The sequence below is a fragment of the Sorex araneus genome, chromosome 1 (assembly GCF_027595985.1).
Source record: "Sorex araneus isolate mSorAra2 chromosome 1, mSorAra2.pri, whole genome shotgun sequence".
Classification (NCBI taxonomy): Eukaryota; Metazoa; Chordata; class Mammalia; order Eulipotyphla; family Soricidae; genus Sorex; species Sorex araneus.
This window is the reverse complement of record NC_073302.1, coordinates 9,842,477-9,861,444: the sequence shown is the minus strand read 5'-3', so window position 1 is coordinate 9,861,444 and position 18,968 is coordinate 9,842,477. Positions and strand designations below refer to the sequence as shown.

Below are 18,968 nucleotides of genomic sequence, written 5' to 3'. Positions count from 1 at the left end.
ATGAAAAGAGATAATAAGACCACTGTGTCTGAATTTCTGCTTCTGGGACTCCCTATACCTCCAGAACATCAGGCTTTGTTCTTCACCTTATTCCTGGTCATGTACCTAGCCACTGTGGTGGGGAACCTGCTCATCATCCTGCTCATCCGGATGGACTCTCGTCTCCACACCCCCATGTACTTCTTTCTCAGCCACTTGGCTCTCACTGACATATCCTTCTCATCTGTCACTGTGCCCAAAATGTTGATGGACATGCAGAGCATTCACAAGTCCATCCCCTATGCAGGGTGCATGTCACAAGCATATTTTTTCATATGGTTTGGTAGTGTCGACATCTTACTTCTTACATTGATGGCCTATGACAGGTATGTGGCCATCTGTCAGCCACTCCACTATGCCACTGTCATGAGGCAAGAGAAATGTGTCTCATTAGTTTCTGTATCCTGGGTCTTCTGTTCTCTCCGCTCTCTGTTGCACACCCTCCTCTTGGTTCGAGTGTCCTTTTGTGATGACATTACCATCCGGCACTTCTTCTGTGAACTCCCGGTTCTCTTGAAGATGAGCTGTTCAGATGTTTCACTCAATGAATGGTTTCTCTTCATTGAGGTTGGATCATTTGTTTTCCTGCCTTTTCTCACTATTGTGTGCTCTTATATTTGCATATGGGCCACTGTGCTGAAGGATCCTTCAGCTAAGAGATTCTTCAAAGTCCTTTCTACCTGCGGTTCTCATCTCCTTGTTGTGTGTTTATTCTATGGAACCATTGCAGAAGTATACTTTTTCTCCTCACCATCCATCTCCAGTAATAAAGACATAGCTGCTTCTGTGATGTATATGATAGTCACCCCCATGCTGAACCCTTTTATCTATAGCCTGAGAAACAGAGATATAAAACAGGCCCTAAAATTGTTTGTTACCAGAATGAAATATTGTAGCTCCAATAACTTAATATGAATGCGTTTTCAAATATACAGTCAGATGAACATGGAAGTCTCTATCTCAGCTCTGACATTCTGCATGTTCTGATGAAACTGTCTTCACCCAAATATCAGAGTGGTTGGGATTCTCACGTCACATTGTTCTGACATTCCTCAGACAAATTTCATTACTCAGTCATATTTCACTGATGGCGGGATTTTCATACCAATTGATATATATCATAGTGCCATATTTCAGCTTGTTGAGTTTCGGAATGGGAAAGTGGTAAAGATGATAACTGGAAAGAATGAAAAAGTAGTTACTTTAAACTTCATTAAATGTGGTGTGATAGTCTTGGAATATTAATGGTATAAAGAATGAGGTGTCAAGGATTAGATTCACACATGGGTGAGGTTCCACCTGAGAGTGTGGAGAGCAGCCGTGAACTGCTGGGGCTGGGTCCTTTGGGCTCCTTTGACGCCTGGGTAATTAAGAAACAGAGTAGACTTTCCAAGCAAAGTGACTGACTAGAGGAACTTGAGGATGTTATTTAGAGTTACAAGTATTAAAATATAGTCCCATCAACTTCTACAATTGAGATACCACTAAAGAAGACAAAGGCGTCCTTGCTATCCATGGCACTAGATGGGAAAAAACATTTTATTTTTTATTTTTTTTGTTAAAGCACCATGACTTACAATTATTCGTAGTTGAGTTTTAGACATATTATGTTCCAACCCTAACCGAATCACCAGTGTCTGTGCCCTTCCCCAGGTTTACCTCCATTTCCCTCCCCACCTCCAGCCTGCCTCCTTGACAAGCACATTTTCGAGTGTGTAAGTTGTTGTTTGGATCTCTTTTTTAAAAAAATTTATTTTTTTTAATTAAGGGAATCACCGTGAGGTACAGTTACAAATTTACCCATCTTCATGCTTGTGTTTCCCTCATACAATGTTCGAGATCCCATCCCTCCACCTGTGTCCATTCTCTACCACCAATCAACCCAGTATCCCTCCCACCCTCCAATCCTATCCCCCCCACCCCGCCCCGCCTCTGTGGCAGGGTATTCCATTTTGTTCTCTCTCTCCTTTTGGGTGTTGTGGTTTTCGATAGGGGTATTGAGTGGCCATCATGTTCAGTCTCTAGTCTACTTTCAGCACACATCTCCTTTCCCGCGCGGGATCTCCAACCACATTTTACTAGGTGTTCCCTTCTCTATCCGGGCTGCCTTTGCCCCAGCATGTGAGGCCAGCTTCCAAGCCATAGAGCCGACCTCCTTGTATTATATACTACTATTCTTGGGTGTTAGTCTCCTACTCTGTTATTTTTATATTCCAGAGATGAGTGCAATCTTTCTATGTCTGTCCCTCTCTTTCTGACTCATTTCACTTAGCATGAATCAACTTATCATGTTGATCCACTTATATGCGAAGTTCATGACTTCATCTTTTCTAACAAGCTGCATAGTATCCCATTGTATAGATGTACCAAAGTTTCTTTAACCAGTCATCTGTTCTCTGGCACTCGGGTTTTTTCCAGATTTTGGCTATTGTAAAAGGTGCCGCGATGAACATATAAGTGCAGATGTCATTTCGACTATATTTTTTTGTTTCTCTGGGATATATTCCCAGAAGTGGTATTGCTGGATCAAATGGAAGCTCTATTTCTAATTTTTTGAGAATCGTCCATATTGTTTTCCAAAAGGGCTGAACCAGTCGGCATTCCCACCAGCACTGTAGAAGGGTCCCTTTCTCCCCACATCTTCTCCAGCAGCAGTTGCTTTTGTTCTTTTGGATGTGTGCCAGTCTCTGTGGAGACATGAGGTGGTATCTCATGGTTGTTTTTATCTGCATCTCCCTGAAGATTAGCGATGCAGAGAATTTTTTCATGTGCCTTTCGGCCATTAGTATCTCTTCCTTAGAAAAGTTTCTGTTCATTTCTTTGGCCCATTTTCTGGTGCGGTTTGATGTTTTCTTCTTGTTGAGTTCAACCAGTGATTTATATACCCTTGATATCAACCCCTTATCAGATGGGTATTGGGTGAATATACTTTCCCATTCTGTAGATTGTCTTTGTATTTTGGTCACTGTATCTTTTGCGGTGCAGAAGCTTCTTAGTTTAATATAGTCCCATTTGTTTATCTTTGTTTTCACTTGGTTGGTCAGTTGCCTGCCATCTTTGAAGATACCTGTAGCTTCAATATCTTGGAGGGTTTTGCAGACCTTGTCTTCGACGTAACTTATGTTTAAGTTTAAGTTTAAGGTTGGGGAGTGTGATGCCTCCCATCATCTTTTTCCCGAGAATTGCTTTAGCTATCCTTGAGCATTTGTTGTTCCATATGAATTTCAGGATTGCTTGATCCATTTCTTTAAAGAATTTCATAGGTATTTTTATAGGGATCGCGTTGAATCTGTATAATATTTTGGGGAGTATTGCCATTTTGATAATGTTGATTCTCCCTATCCATGAGCAGGGGATATGTTTATATTTCCTCATGTCCTCTTTTATTTCATGGAGTAGCGTTTTATAGTTTTCTTTGTAAAGGTCCTTTACTTCTTTAGTTAAGCTGATTCCAAGGTACTTGTTTTTCTGGGGCACTATAGTCAATGGGATTGCTTTTTTCATGTTCCTTTCCTCTGAATCATTGTGTGCAAATAGAAAACCCATGGATTTTTGGGTATTGATTTTATAGCCTGCGACTTTACTGTACAAGTCTATTGTTTCTAAGAGTTTCTTAGCAGAGGTTCAAAGCTTCTCGAGATATAGTATCATATTATCTGCGAATAGTGAGACTGATTTCATCTTTTCCTACATGGATGCCCTTAATATCTCTTTCTTGCCTAACAGCTATTGCAAGTACTTCCAATTATGTTGAACAGCAATGGTGAGAGTGGGCATCCTTGTCTTGTCCCTGATCTTAGAGGAAAGGCCCTTAGCTTTTCCCCCTTGAGGATAATACTTGCCATAGGTTTGTGGTAGATGGCTTTGACTATCTTGAGGAAAGTTCCTTCAAAACCCATTTTGGTGTGAGTTTTCATCATGAACGGATGTTGGATCTTGTCAAATGCTTTCTCTGCAACTATTGATATGATCATATGGTTTTTATCTTTACTTTTGTTAATATGATGGATTATGTTGATTGGTTTCCAAATGTTAAACCATCCTTGAATTCCCGGGATGAATCCCATTTGGTCATGGTGCATGATCTTTCCGATGAGTTGTTGGATTCTATTTGCTAATATTTTGTTGAGGATCTTCGCATAGGTATTCATCAGGGATATGGGTCTACAGTTTTCTTTTTTTGTGGTGTCTTTGTTTGCTTTTGGTACTAGGGAGATATGCGCCTCATAGAAACTGTTTGGGAGGGTTCCAGTTATTTTAATTTCCTGGAAAAGCATAAGGAGAACTGGCAACAGGTCCTCTTTAAATGTTTGGAAGAATTCGCCAGTGAATCCGTCTGGACCTGGGCTTTTGTTTTTGGGGAGACTTTTGGTTACAGTTTTGATTTCCTTGATATTAATGGGTCTATTCAAGTATTCCAGGCTTCTTGGTTCAGTCTTGGAAGATTGTAGGAATCAAGGAATTTATCCATTTCTTTTAGGTTCTCTTGTTTTGTGGCATACAGACTTTCAAAGTAGTCGCTGATGATATTTTGAATCTCCTTGGTTTCTTTTGTGATGTCCTCCTTTTCATTTCTGATTCAGTTTATTAGGGTTCTCTCTCTCTTTCTTTGTGTGTCTTGCTAGCGGTTTATAAATCTTGTTTATTTTCGCAAAGAACCAGCTCTTGGTTTTATTGACCTTTTAAGATTGTTTTCTGGGTTTCCATGTAGTTAATTTCTGCTCTAATTTTTATTATTTCTTTCCTTCGGTCAGGTTTGGGTTCCTTTTTCTGGTCCTTTTCTAAGATCTTGAGCTTTGAAGTCAAGCTATCTATATAGGCCCTTTCTTCCTTCCTGAGGAATGGTTGCGGAGCTATAAATTTTCCCCTTAACTGCATCCCATAGGTTTTGATAGCTCATGTTTTCATTCTCATTTGTTTTGAGGTATCTCTTGATTTCTTCCTTGATTTCCTTCCTGACCCACTCATTGTTCAACACCGAGCTGTTTAATTTCCAGTTGTTTGCTTTGGTTCTCTGTGTCTCTGTGTGATTAGCTTCTATCTTCAGCACATCATGGTCTGAAAAGATAGTTTATACAATTTCTATTTTTCTGATTCTATTTAGGTATGTTTTGTGGCCCAGTATATGGTCTATTTTGGGAAATGTTTTGTGTGCACTGGAAAAGAATGTGTATTTTTTTCTTTTGGGGGTGTAAAGCCCTGTATAGTTCTGTTAGGCCTCTCTCTTCCATTTCTTCTTTCAGAGTCAGTGTTTCCTTGCTGAGTTTTGTTCTTGTCGACCTATCCAGAGGTGATAAGGTGGTGTTGAAGTCTCCAACTATTATTGTGCTGCTAGTGATGTCCTCTGTAAAGTCTGTTAGGAGTTGTTTTAAGTATTTAGCGGTCGTTCATTAGGTGCATATATTTAAGAGTGTGATTTCTTCCTGTTTTTCGTATCCCTTGATAAATAGAAAATGACCTTCCCTGTCCCTTTGAATCTTTTTCAACCTGAAATCTATGTTATTGGATAGTAGTATGGTACCCCAGCTTTTTTGAGGAAGTTGTTTGCCTGCAAGATTGTTTTTCATCCTTTGACTCTGAGTCTGTGTTTGTTCTGACTATTCAGGTGTGTTTCTTGCAGGCAGCAGAATGTTGGGTTTAGTTTCCGGATCCATTTTGCCACACTGTGTCTCTTAATTGGTGCATTTAGGTCATTGAAATTGAGAGAGATTATTGTCATGGGGTTTTGTGTCATATTCCTATGGGTTTTTCTGTTCTTATGGGTTTCTTATCTTACAATAGCCCCTTTAGTCCTCTTTTAAGTTTGGTTTCAAGTCTATGAAGTTCCTGAGCTATTGTTTATCCGAGAAATAGTGTATTGTTTCTTCGAGTTTGAGTGAGAGTTTTAGCCGGGTAAAGTAATCTTGGTGATGCATTCATTTCATTGAGCTTTTTCACTATGTCCCACAATTGTCTTCGGGCTTGGAGAATTTCCTCTGATAGGTCTGCTGTAAATCGAAGGGGTGCTCCTTTGTATGTGATTTCCTTCTTTGACCTTGCTGCTTGCAGTATTGTATCTCTATCCACAGCATCCATCATTCTGACTATGATGTGCCTTAGAGTCTTCTTATTCAGGTCTCTTTTTGCTGGCACACTTCGGGATCCTTGGATCTGGATGCCTGCCTTCTCCAGCTCTGGGAATTTCTTAGCAATGATGTCTTTCACTGTGTTTTTTTTTTTAATTGGGGTTACTTCCCTGTGCTTCTGGTACTCCAATGCTTCTTATGTTCTTCCTCTTGAGGTCATCCCCTATGACTCTGATTCTCTCTATTGCCATTTTGAGGTCTTTTGTCGTTATTTGTTGTTGTCTGTAAGCTTTGTGCAACTAATCTTCGAGCTCGCTGATTCTGTTTTCGGCTGTAGCCATTCTACTCTTGAGGGTTCCTACTAAGATTTTTAATTCATCTACTGATATCTTTATTTGTGTGACTTTGACTTGTGCCAAACAAACTTTATATTGCAAAGCTTATTGTTTTGTGTGGTCTCTCAGATCCAGAATCCTAACACTTCCCATCTAGCTCTTCTCTTTGGTTCTTTCTACTTTTTTTCTTAAGTGAAAGAATTTATTGCACTCCAGAGTGCAAGGAGAGTAGGAACAATGGTCAATCAAGTTAATATGTATATTAACCTATATAATATACATATTAATATACAGGAAGGAATAACTTAAAATTTCTGTCTTGCCTATTTCATGGAAATAGATTTCCATGGAAATAAAACCATGGAAGGTGGATCTGGGATAAAGAATCTGGGGGCCTTGAGATTACATTACATCTGTTGGCTTTTTTAGCAGGTGATAACTATTTATTTTTTCCATTTCTTTCTAAAACAGATATCATATTTAACAGGTCTTAGATTTTGGGGTTCTTTGGAAGAAAAAAGTCAAATATGAAAAAAAGTACAGAGCTCTCAGTATGAGTGTTGCAAACCATAATTCCCAAATGTAGAGAGAGACTCTGGAGGAAGTTGTCTGACATAGAGACAGGGGGAGAGTCGGGATGGGGGTATACTGGGGACACTGGTGGTGGAAGATGTGCACTGGTGCAGGGATGAATGTGTGATCATTATATGACTGGAACTCAAACATGAAAGCTTTGTAACTATATCTTACCATGATCCAATAAAAAAAATGAACTAAAGAAAAGTAGAGTGCTAAGAAACATTTTAACCATTTAATCATTCCTACATACAAAACATTTTAGCCTATTTACTGTGTCAGCAATGCAGTTTCTATAAAAACAAGGTGTGTGAGAGCTATAACCATTGATCTATGCTCTCTGAGAGGCCTATTTCTTTAAGATCATATGTGGTGGTAATATGCCTTAAGTCATGTTTCTATGTCTAAAGCAAATCCTTTCAATCCATGTCCAGTGGGATCATTTGCAGAGAATGAGACAGACAAACACACAGGGACTCTCCAAGGCTTAGGTCTCCTGGGCAGCACATAGTGCTCTCATAGGCTGTCCTTTATTCAGTACAATATCTCTCGCTTTTCCATCCCCTGGGCTGTTGTTGAAAGAGATAAGGAAGGACAGTTGCTACACATATCAACATTCAATAAGTACATGAAGATCAGAGGCCAGGGTATTTTACTTAGTGATGGAAGGCATCCTTACCATATAAAGTCCCAACAGCTTCCTATTCCATTTTTGTCCATGATGTCACTCCATCTCAAAGAGACTAAAGAGTCTCATTCTATACTTTCCTGGTACTTTTCATGAAGCTGTTCCTCTATTCTATTTTTTCCTGAACATATTTAATTAATATTCAGTTATGTTATTCTTTTCTGGGTGCATTTTTGCAACCCACTTGCATTCTTATAGCTAAAGGATCTTGTCTACCAGGGGTCATTTCCTTTTGGGTCTTATGTTCTGCAATAAAGATAATGAAAGATTATCAAAGTTGGTAAAGATTATCCCTTTACCAACATTTAACATTCAGTCAATTTCCAAAATGATCATTCCCAACGTTTATTGTCATATTTGTCCTTTCTCTATCCTAACTTCCCTTCAACCCCTCCACCACCCCATTCCCCCACTGATGCCCCCTTCTTGTGGCAACTTTGTGGAGAGAACCTTGGCTGGCTTTTGTATTCACGTATTGGAGAAATATAACAAGTATTCTAGTCCATAGAACTATTGACTGCTTATAGGCACTGATCTTTTCCATTAATGTCCTCTAAGGTAGACACTGTCTTATCATTGATTTATGAATAGTGATAATAGTATCACTGTGCAGAGGCTGAGAAACAAGAAAGCACTTAGAAGAAGACTAGAAAATCACACCATGGAACTTCATTCACAAATAATTTAGAAGATGATTGGTCCATGACCAGGAGCAGGAGTTAAAGCTGTATTAGCAAAGTATGTTAGGCGGTTCATGGTCATTAGCACTCTCTAGACTTCTACCTGGACTGCACTTAATAGTGGAGAAATAACATCTATAATAAAAATACATAGTTTTGAGAAACACAATAAAATACCTCTTGTTTACTGAGCATAGATTACATGACAAGTATGGTGCTTATTAATGTTGTACATAGTCCAATGTAATTCTCAAAATAGCATTGCGATCAAGAATTAGTTCCTCTTTCTTTACCAGTTGGAAACTGAACCTTAGGAAATTCAAACAAGTACAGTCTGATGGTTAGATCCATCCTAACCAACTGATCCATTGGTGTCCTGGGAATTAGTGTGTGATACCCTATTAGAGGTGAAAAAGCATATGAATTTACATGCTCAGTGCAATATAATAGCCACTACGGACAGACACCTAGGAAGTTGTAAGAGAGGCACAGTCTGCATTAATTCACAGATACCACAACTAAAATACTACCTGCCAACAAGACTTCATCAATTATTCACAAACACTTCAGCTTTTGTGTGACACATGAAGATAACCCAGAAACACAATGTGATATCACATATTCCAGCATCCCTGAGAATACTCAAAGGATTACAAATGTCCTCAAGCTTAATTTCAAGCTTCTTCCCCTATGCTGGTCATAGGGGTGTATTAAAGGAACTCCGACTCCATAGTGAGCAGTCATCTCTGTCTGTGCAGACGCTGAAATGTCTTTACTTAACTTTGATGTTTGTGTACAAAGATCAGAATCTGGAAATGATTAAAGGAGAGTGAAGCTTTTGATAGTTGATGATGAGAAACCAAACCACACTCATAACTGCTCTGCATGTGCTTAATGGTAGTTTATTTGGTGCCTGTGGTCTGATTGGAGGGACAATCATTATAAGCCATTCGTACATCTCTGTCTTCTAAGTCTCGTTCTCTCTCCCTCTCTCTTCTCTCTTTTAAAAATCTATTTCATAATTTAGAAGTCACACATATGGAGACACAACTTTTGAAGAAACATTGTGTCTTTCAGGGATTTGACAAAGAAATCTGATCATCTAGTTGGTGGGCGGCCATGCAGTCTTCTGACATCCGGTGGAATCTAGTCGGTAACAGCTCTAGTCCAGCAGTCATCTCTGAATTGCATTACATGACCGGCCCATCTGATTTTTGATGCCTTGGCAAATGAGACAGCATCTCTGATTCTTGACTGTCAACGGAGGTCAGAACTCTGGATTCCTTCTCTCACTTGAGTGATATGTGATACTCCTAGCATAGCTCTTTCAATTCCTCTTTGGGATATCCGAATAGCATTCTCATCCTGTTTGCATAGGGCCCAGGTCTCTGAGGCGTATGTTAGTGCAGGAAGAACAGTGGAATCAAAAAGATGTACCCGGAGTCGGAGGTTCTTCATCCTCTAAACCACTTCTTCTATGCTATTGAAGGCATTCCATGCTGCTCTCTTCCCCCTGTGCAGTTCTGGCGCCAAGTTATTCCTCATGTTGAGTTCTCGACCCAGGTACACATAGCTGCTGTATTCAGAGATGTTTGTACCATTTAGAGCAAATGGAGATTCAGGGACTAGTTCATTTTTCATGAATATCGTCTTGTTGAGATTCAGCTGCAATCCGACTTTTCCAAACTCGTGGTCGAAGTCAGCCAGCATTTGTGCCACTTGGCTAATGTTTGGTATTATGAGAACGATGTCATCAGCAAAGCGGAGGTAGTGTAATTGCCAAGCGTGTATCTTTACTCCCATTCCTTCCCATTCCAGTAGTCACATGATGTTCTCGAGGGTGGCACTGAAGAGTTTTGGTGAAATGGTATCCCCATGCCGCACCCCTCTCTTTACATCAATGATCACTTCCTTGTAGAATGGTGAGATCCTGGTGGTGAATCCATAAGACAGCTCGAGGAGGATTTCGATATACCGAGTTTAAACACCCTGTTTGGCTAGGGCTTCGATGACCGCTTCAGTCTCAACAGAATCAAAGGCCTTCTTTAAGTCAATGAACGTTAGACAAAGCGGCATCTTGAACTCTCAAAAAACTTCAGTGAGTTTGGTCACTGTGTGGATATGGTCTGTCTTGCTGAATCCCCTCAGAACCCGGCTTGCTTGCATGGTTGTCCATCGTCTAGTGTTCTGCCTATTCTATTCAGGATAACATGAGTGAACAACTTGTAGGTGACAGACAGCAGGCAGATTGGGCAATAGTTGCCGATGTTGTGAATGTCTCCCTTCTTGTACAACAGAATGGTCCTACTGGTTTTCCACTGAGACAGAGCCTTGCATTCAGACAGGTAGCATGTAAAGATTTGAGCCAGTGTATTGATGAGTATGGGTGGCAGATTCTTCAGGTGTTCGGGTCTGACCTTGTCCGGACCAGGTGCTGTACACAACTTTACCAGTGAAATGGCGTGTTGAATTTCGGAAGGGAGGATGTTCGGAATGACATATCCATCCTGCAGAATTTGGTATGTGGGCAGGTGGGCATGGCTATCAAAGAGATCCGAGTAGAAGTCGTGAATAATACTCTCCATTGCCTTTCTGGAGGATGTGATAGATCCATCAGGTTGTCGGAGGGCAGTCATCTTGGTCTTGTAGTTGGCGAAGGACAGGCGAGCATTGCGAATACTTTTCCCAGATTCTGCGGCATTGGCCAACACTGCTGCTCTTCTCTCTTTGAGGTCTTCCTTTATCGCATCTCTACATAGCTTTTCAAACTTGGACGTTAGCTTGTGGTTGCCTGAGGCTCGAGCCAAACCACGTTGATGAATGAACTTGAGAGTTTCCAAAGACAGGCATCTGTTTGTGGTTTTCTCACTCTCAGCATTCTTCACACAGTCATGGAGGTACTGAACCAGTCAATCGTATTCCTCGTTGATGTTGTCAAGGACGGCATCTTCCCAGGTTACTGCAATAGTGCCAAAGAGCTCCCAGTTGGTGGTCATTCTGGGAGTTGCCTTCTTAGACTTAAATTTTGCAGACCTTTCTCACCGCTCTGTAAAGTAGAATTTTGCAAGAAGGAGATGGTGGTCTGATCCCGTTTGGAATTTTAGGACAGCAGCAACATCGGTCAGGCAAAACTTTTGATTCAATATGATGTGGTCAATTTCATTGTGGAACTGTACACCAGGAGACTCCCATGTCCAGCCTTTAGATTTGGCCTTCTGGAACTGTGAAGACTGAGAAGACATCAATAACATCACGCCACTTTCGACACTGGAGAAGAATTGTTCCTCGGAACTTTCGACAACAGAGGTGTTGGTAGTGTCAGTGTCCTTGTCAACACGAACTTGGCCATGAGCACTGATTCATTTGAATGCCTAACAACCCGAATTGAATGATTATGTTTGAATAGATGTGGTTCACTGATGCAGTTTCTATCTTAATCATCTACGCACCAATATTCAACTACGATGAAGAAGAAATTGAGAGGTTCTACATGGATCTGGAGAAGTTTTATAAAGAAGACCACACCTTCTACAATATCATTGTTGGTGATTTTAATGCCAAGATAGTTCTCTGAAGGTCACCCGAAGAACTCCACATTGGGACCCATGGCCTAGAATGGAACAATCAGGGTGACTGTCTGAATTCATTATGTTGACCAAGACTTTCCATATCTCACAGTGAATCAATGATTTTTTTTAAAAAAAGATGAGTTTTATGGCGGAATAATGGACAGATTTAATTGTCAGTATTTGATGGCAACATTTGTGCATGTATACATCACAAGTTTTATAAGAGGCCCCAACCCCAGCAAAGTGCTCCAGCAGCTGCTGGTGCTCCAGCCCCGAGCAGCAGCTAAACATCTACAAGACCCTGAAGACGAACCTCATCAAGAAGGGGATCCTGCAGGCCCACCTTGAAGATGTAGCTGCACCCAGGGAGGGGAAGGGCTGACAATAATGAATTCTACAGAAGAGCACTGAGATTTTATAATTGTACAGAAAAGAATGGTTGGAAAGGCAATAATTGGAGTTTTACATGCATGAATGCTTCCTCTCTGAAATTACTGTGAATATTTAACACACGCTTACTTGAGCTAAGTTATGAAATAAGTAGCAAATGGCCGGCAAAATATTCTGTACTTTTTCTAAAATGTGTTCTCTGGCGTGGACTTCCTTCCCCCTACACGCTAGCTTTCATAACTATGCAAGACTTGTGTTTAAAGAGTCAAACATGATAGAATAAGTGAAGCGAGGATGTCTTAGGATTGCACCTGGCAGTGTGTCCATTGCACAAATATTTACTTTTGCACTTGGAGCTGCTGTTATTTTTAGCTAAATATTTTATGTAAGGCACAATAGGAAGTAGTGCTCTCCCGTACTTCCTCTTCTTTTGGTCTGAAGTACTTGCTGAAGGACTGAGTTGGATTTTAAAAAGAAAAGATTTGTCTAATTTTAAAAAATAAAAAAAAAGCAGTCATTTGCCAGGAGAATATTTTCCATCTTCTGGTTGGATCAAAATTCAAGCAAGAGGGGCAAAGAGCAGACAACAAACTTATTTAGATTATTTGGAAAAAGTACGACCTTGCAGAAACACTTTTCAAGAGAGACAGACTAGCGTTCTGCTATGCAGAATACAGTGTGTTTCGGGGTTGGGGTTTGTTTTCGCTTGGGGGCCATACCCAGCTATGCTCAGGGGTTCTCCTGGCTCTGCCCTTAGACGTTACTCCCGGCAGGGCTCAGGGGACCATGTGTGGTGCCGGGGACCCAACCTGGGTCGGCTGTGTGCAAGACCCGCACCCTCCCCACTGTCCTATGTCTCCAGCCCCTTCCCCGCCCCTACCAAAGCTCTCAACAGAGAGCAGCAGCTCAGGCCACGGCCTCTGACGGGACCTGGGGCTCAGGCCACGACTCGGTCCGGTCTCTGTTTTTTTTTGAGATTTCCTGGGAACTGCTTTCCTTGAGTTGCAGAGCCTCAAGCATGCGGGGTAGACAGAGAGGAGTGAGCCCGGGGAGTTTGCCCAGGAGAGAGCGGGCGCCCCCTGCTGGCACGCGTGTACCCAGCGGACACTACCGGGAAGAAGGGAGAGCCAGACCCCAGACTCACCTGGGAGTAGCGACGACCCAGATGAGTCTTTGTCCTGGAACGATCACATCATGTCACAGAATCTGAGGCCGTCAGCTGGATTTGGAGGGGGGGAGGGGAAATTGGATTTTTTTTTTTTTTGCTCCCAAGAAGGAAAATCAAGCCGAAGTGATTTCCACCAAGAACCAAATCACACACTCGCCAGCCCTTCCCTCAGGTGGGATGGACTCGCAGGGGCGAGGAAGCGGGGAGCCGGGTGTGCGCGGGGCCGAGCCTCCCGGAAGCAGCACCGCAGCGTCTCCAGCCCCTGCCCGGCCGGAGGGGACTGTCCAGAGTCCAGAGACACAGGCAGGTCTGTCCGAAAGAACGTCTTGTCAGCGAGAAGCGAATGTCGCGTGTCAACGAGAAGCAGGTCCCCGGCGGCGGCCGCGCTCGGAGCTCCCGGGCCGCCCGCGCGGGGGAGACTCCAGGACCCGGTCTCCAGAGGGGCCGAGTGTCTCGACTCGGCACACGCGCGCGTCTCCTCCTGGCCCCCGGCTGCGTCCTGTCAGCACTGTGGTTACACACGAGTCACCTCCCGGGGGCGCCCGCGGTGCTACCGTCTGACGGAGCCGTCACTGGGAACCTCAGGCCGTTCGTCTCCAGCGTTTCCCGCGGATGTTTGCCTCAGTAAGAGCCCCGAGTGGAGGGATATTCATCCGAAGTCTCTTTTTTGGCTCTAGTTAAGGAATTGCACAAATATTAAATTGATAGAGTATGCTATAAAGCATGCTTGTGTCCTCAATTTTCTAAAAACATGTATTGGGAGAGAAGGATAACTCAACAGCTGAGCACATGCTCTGCATGCAGGAGCCCTGGGCTACATCCTCCAGCACCTTTAAGAGTGACCCATGCACCCTCACATCACAAAGTTAGGAGTATTTTTTCTCTTAAAAAAAAATATATATATATATATGTTTTGTTTCTTTTGATAGATACCATACCCAGAGGTGCTCAGGGATTATTCCACCACATACAAGACAACTGCTTTCAGGCTCCTTAAATTTCCTTCTTTTCTTGAGACATTTACAAGAATTTCTCAATTACATTCTCTGGGCTTGAAATAATGGAGTAATGCCTTTAGGATGATCTATTAACTAAGAGGAAATCTTATTTATTGACTGAAGTGTAGGAGATTGTCTTTCAAGGAATCTGGACCCTTCATCTGCTTGTTAAATTTATTACCAAAAAGTTGCTCAGAAAATCTTATTATTCCTTAAATTGTTTGCTGTATTCATATTCATAATACCCCTCTAATCCCTGATACTAGCAATATGTGCTGTTTTCTTTGATTTTCCTGGATAGATGTATATCAATTGTATTAGTTGTTTTATAAAACCACTGTTGCTTACATTGATTTTTTTCTGTTGTTTTTACAATCTTCTATTTTATTGATTTCTGTCATTATTTTATTTCTGTGATTAATTCGAGTTGAATATATTTATTTAGTTTCTTAGATAAAAAGCTATGGACACTGTAAGATATGTGAGACTATTTTGTTCTCATTTCTAATATTGATTTTCATTGCCCAGCGTTTTGCCAAATTTCTGTTAGTGTCATTTTTATAAATAAATGTCATTTTTATAAAAAAAAAAAAAAAAAAAAAAAAAAAAAGAAAACCCCTAGCGCGCCCAAGTGGGGAAAAATGAACTGCAAGTCTTGTGACTGGAACCTGGCTGGAGCTGAAGGGGTCCGCGCAAGAACCCGGTGGCAGTAGCGACCCCTCCGCGCTTTTTCTCTCAAGTGACGGATGCGGCATGGCAGTTCCAGACTTAAAAAGAGCACTCCTCAGTACAGCTATTTTACAGTCACTTATGATGACAGAATGTGAAGCCAAGAGAAATTTGGGGCGGGGGGAGGGAGGGGGCGGCGGTCACAGCAATAGTTTTCCTCGAACTTTTAGATGAAGTTGGGTGTACATGAATCTGTATGTAAAAACCCAAATTCTTCATTTTAACAGGACTCAAGATGGACCTTTTTAGTGTACTTTTGTAGCACATACGCTAAAATAGGGTCTATTTTAGCAAAAGATTGCATAACAACAGAACTTTGATCGTTTTTTCATATTGGCCAAGAGGACTTCAGCTCCTGCCCAGCGCGGGAGGGCGGAGAAGAGGAAGACGCGGGGCTTCTTCCACAGTGAAGGCTCAGAAGGTTCCAGACCTGTTTGTGCCAGTGCTCCAGCGGCACTGAGAGCTGAAGGTGAGGGTGCGGGTGTGTGCTCGAGGCTCGTTTGCAGTTACTGTCCGAGAATAAGACCCCTACCCTCCCTCTCTCCACCCCCACCGTCCCCCAACCCCCACTTCTATCTTTTCTTCAGTACCTTGGTTTGGACAAAGGGGTTACCAGCTTGTTCAGTGAAAGTAAGTAGAGACCGTGTATACATTCTGTCTGTGGCGCCAGACAGTGTCTGCTCTGTGTCAGTCAACTCTCTGAATCTTTCACCGAAACTGAGATGGGGGAAATGAAAATGGAAAGATTAAAAAAATTAAAAATAATAACAAAAAAAAGATGAGTCTTGAATCAGATTTCTGGCAAGTTTCACATGGATGGTGAGTTGGAAGGACTGGAGCAGATCAGGGCCATGCTGGGTTCCAGACACCCTTTCCTACACAGAGCAGTGTGACCTTTGCTCTGGGTAATACACTTCCGGTTTAGACCTGTAGTTTTTTTATTCCAGAGGCTTATATTGATCCATGAAGAGAGTATTGACCAATTCCTACTCATTCTTTGGATTTACTTCACCTCAATAGGAAGGATATGACTCTATAATGCACTAGAATGGTACCTTTTGGGTTATTCTGAAATAGGGAAATTTCTGTTGTTTCTCTGTTCTGGATTATTTTCTTAAAGACTTTAAATACATTTTTTTGTAACCCAAATATACACATTATTCCCAGAAATTCTGAAACAATATTATAGAAAAAAGAATTTTCTGATAGGTGCAGATTTCTGCATGAATAACTGTGTCACCAAGAAAAAGGAAGATTTAGTTCATAGTTTTCAAAACAAAGAATTTCAAACTACTTGTTTTTCTAGTGAAGTCACAAATTTCTTATAGAACTTTAAAACATAAGTGCAGTACAAGTTTTTTTTTAATTTTTTAAATTTATTGAATCACCGTGAGATAGTTACAAGTTTTCATGTTTGGGTTACAATCTTACAATGATAAAACACCCATCCCTCACCTGTGCACATTCCCCACCACCAATATCCCAGGTATACTACCCCTTTCCCACCCTCCCCCTGACTCTAAGGCAGACAATATTTCCCATACTCTCTCTCTACTTTTGGGCATTATAACTTGCAACACACACACACACACACACACACACACACACATACACACACACACCGAGAGGTCATCAAGTTTGTTCCATTATCTACTTTAGGCATGCATCTCCCATCCCAACTGGTTCCTCCAGCCATCATTTTCTTCATGATCCCTTCTCTATTCCATCTGCCTTCTGCCCTCTGCTCATGAAGCAGTCTTCCAGCTATGGGGCAATCCCCCTGCCCTTGTATCTACCGTCCTTGGGTATCAGCCTCATGTGACGCTACCCTACACTCCACACATGAGTGCAGTCTCTCTATGTCTGTCCCTCTCTTTCTGACTCATTTCACTTAGCATGATACTCTCCTGCTTTTATAAGCAAATTTCATGACTTCATCTCTCCTAAAAGCTGCATAGTAATCCATTGTGTAGATGTGCCAAAGTTTCATTAACCAGTCATCTGTTTTAGGGCACTCGGGTTGTTTCCATATTTTGGCTATTGTGAACAGTGCTGCAATGACTATTTTGGTACAGATGTCATTTCTACTGTGCTCTTTTGCATCATCGGGATATATTCCCAGAATTGGTATTTCGGGGTCATATGGAAGCTCAATTTCTAGTTTTTGAAGTCATTCCCACCAATAGTGAAGGAGCGTCCCTTTTTCCCCACATCCACACCAGCACTGATTGCTTTTGTTCTTTTGAATGTGTGCCAGTCTCTGTGGTGTGAGATGATATCTCAGTGTTGTTTTGATTTGCATCTCCCTGATGACTAGCAATGTGGAGCATCTTTTTATGTGCCTTTTGGCCATTTGTATTTCTTTTTTGAGGAAACTTCTGTTTATTTCTTCTCCCCATTTTTGATGGGGTTGGTGGTTTTTTTCTTATACAATTATACTAGTGTCTTGTATATCCTGGATATTAATCCCTTATTGGATGGGTATTGGGTAAATATTCTTTTCAATTCTGTGGGCTCTTTCTGTATTTTGGTCACTGTTTCTTTTGAAGTGCAGAAGCTTCTTAGTTTGGTATAGTCCCATTTGTTTATGTTTGCTTCCACTTGCACGGTCAGTGCTGTTTCGTCCTAAAGATGCTTTTAGCTTCAATGTCATAGAGAGTTCTGCCTACATTTTCTTCTATGAACCTTATAGATTCATGTCTGATATTGAGGTCTTTAATCCACTTTGATCTGACTTTTGTGCCTGGCATTAGACAGAGATCAGAGTTCATTTTTTTGCAGGTAGCTATCCAGTTTTCCCAGCACCACTTGTTGAAGAGGCTTTCCTTGTTCCAATCCACATTTCTTGCTCCTTTGTCAAAGATTAAGTGGCCATATAGTTGGAGGTCTGTGACAGGATATTCAGCTCTGTTCCATTGGTCTGCAGGTCTGTTTTTATCCCAATACCATGCTGTTTTAATTACTACTGCTTTGTAGTAGAGTTTGAAGTTGGGGAAGGTGACGCTACCCATCTTCTTTTTTTCCAAGGATTACTTTAGCTCTTCGTGGGGATTTATTGTTCTATATAAACTTCAGGAGTGTTTTGTCTATTTCTTTGAAAAATGTCATGGGTATCCTGATAGGGACTGCATTAAATTTTTATAGTGTTTTTTGTAATTTTCCTTGTAGTGTTTTGTAATTGTAATTGTAGTGTTTTATAATTTTCCTTGTATAGGTCCTTCACGTCTTTGGTTAAGCTGATTCCAAGGTACTTGATTTTCTGAAACACTATTGTGAACGGGATTGTTTTTTTTTTTAATGTCTCTTTCTTCTCTCTCATTATTTGTATATAAGAAAGCCATGGGCTGGAGCGATAGCACAGCGGTTGGGCTTTCGCCTTTCAGGTGGCCGACTCGTGTTCGATTCCTTCGCTCCGCTCAGAGAGCCTGGCAAGCTACTGAGAGTATGGAGCCCCCACAGCAGAGCCTGGCAAGCTACCCGTGCATATTGGATATGCCAAAAACAGTAACAATAAGTCTCTCAATGAGAGACGTTACTGGTGCCCGCTCGAACAAATCGATGAGCAACGGGATGACAGTGACATGAAGAAAGCCATGGACTTTTGGGCGTTGATTTTGTAGCCTGCCACTCTACTATATCGACTTATTGTTTCTATGAGCTCTTTTGTAGAGTCTTTAGGGTTTTCCAAGTAAAGTATTATATCATCAATGCAGTACAAGGTTTTGATCTTC

The 18,968-nt window shown here is 41.5% G+C and overlaps 1 protein-coding gene across 1 annotated transcript in view; it reads left to right on the top strand.

Moving 5' to 3' along the window:
• LOC105943184 (olfactory receptor 1J4-like) overlaps window positions 1-18,968 on the top strand; it is a 32,694-nt gene continuing 13,726 nt past the window's right edge. The window contains exon 1 of the mRNA XM_055124726.1: window positions 1-497. Coding sequence (XP_054980701.1) covers window positions 1-497 — 497 coding nt within the window. The remainder of the gene's footprint in view (window positions 498-18,968) is intronic.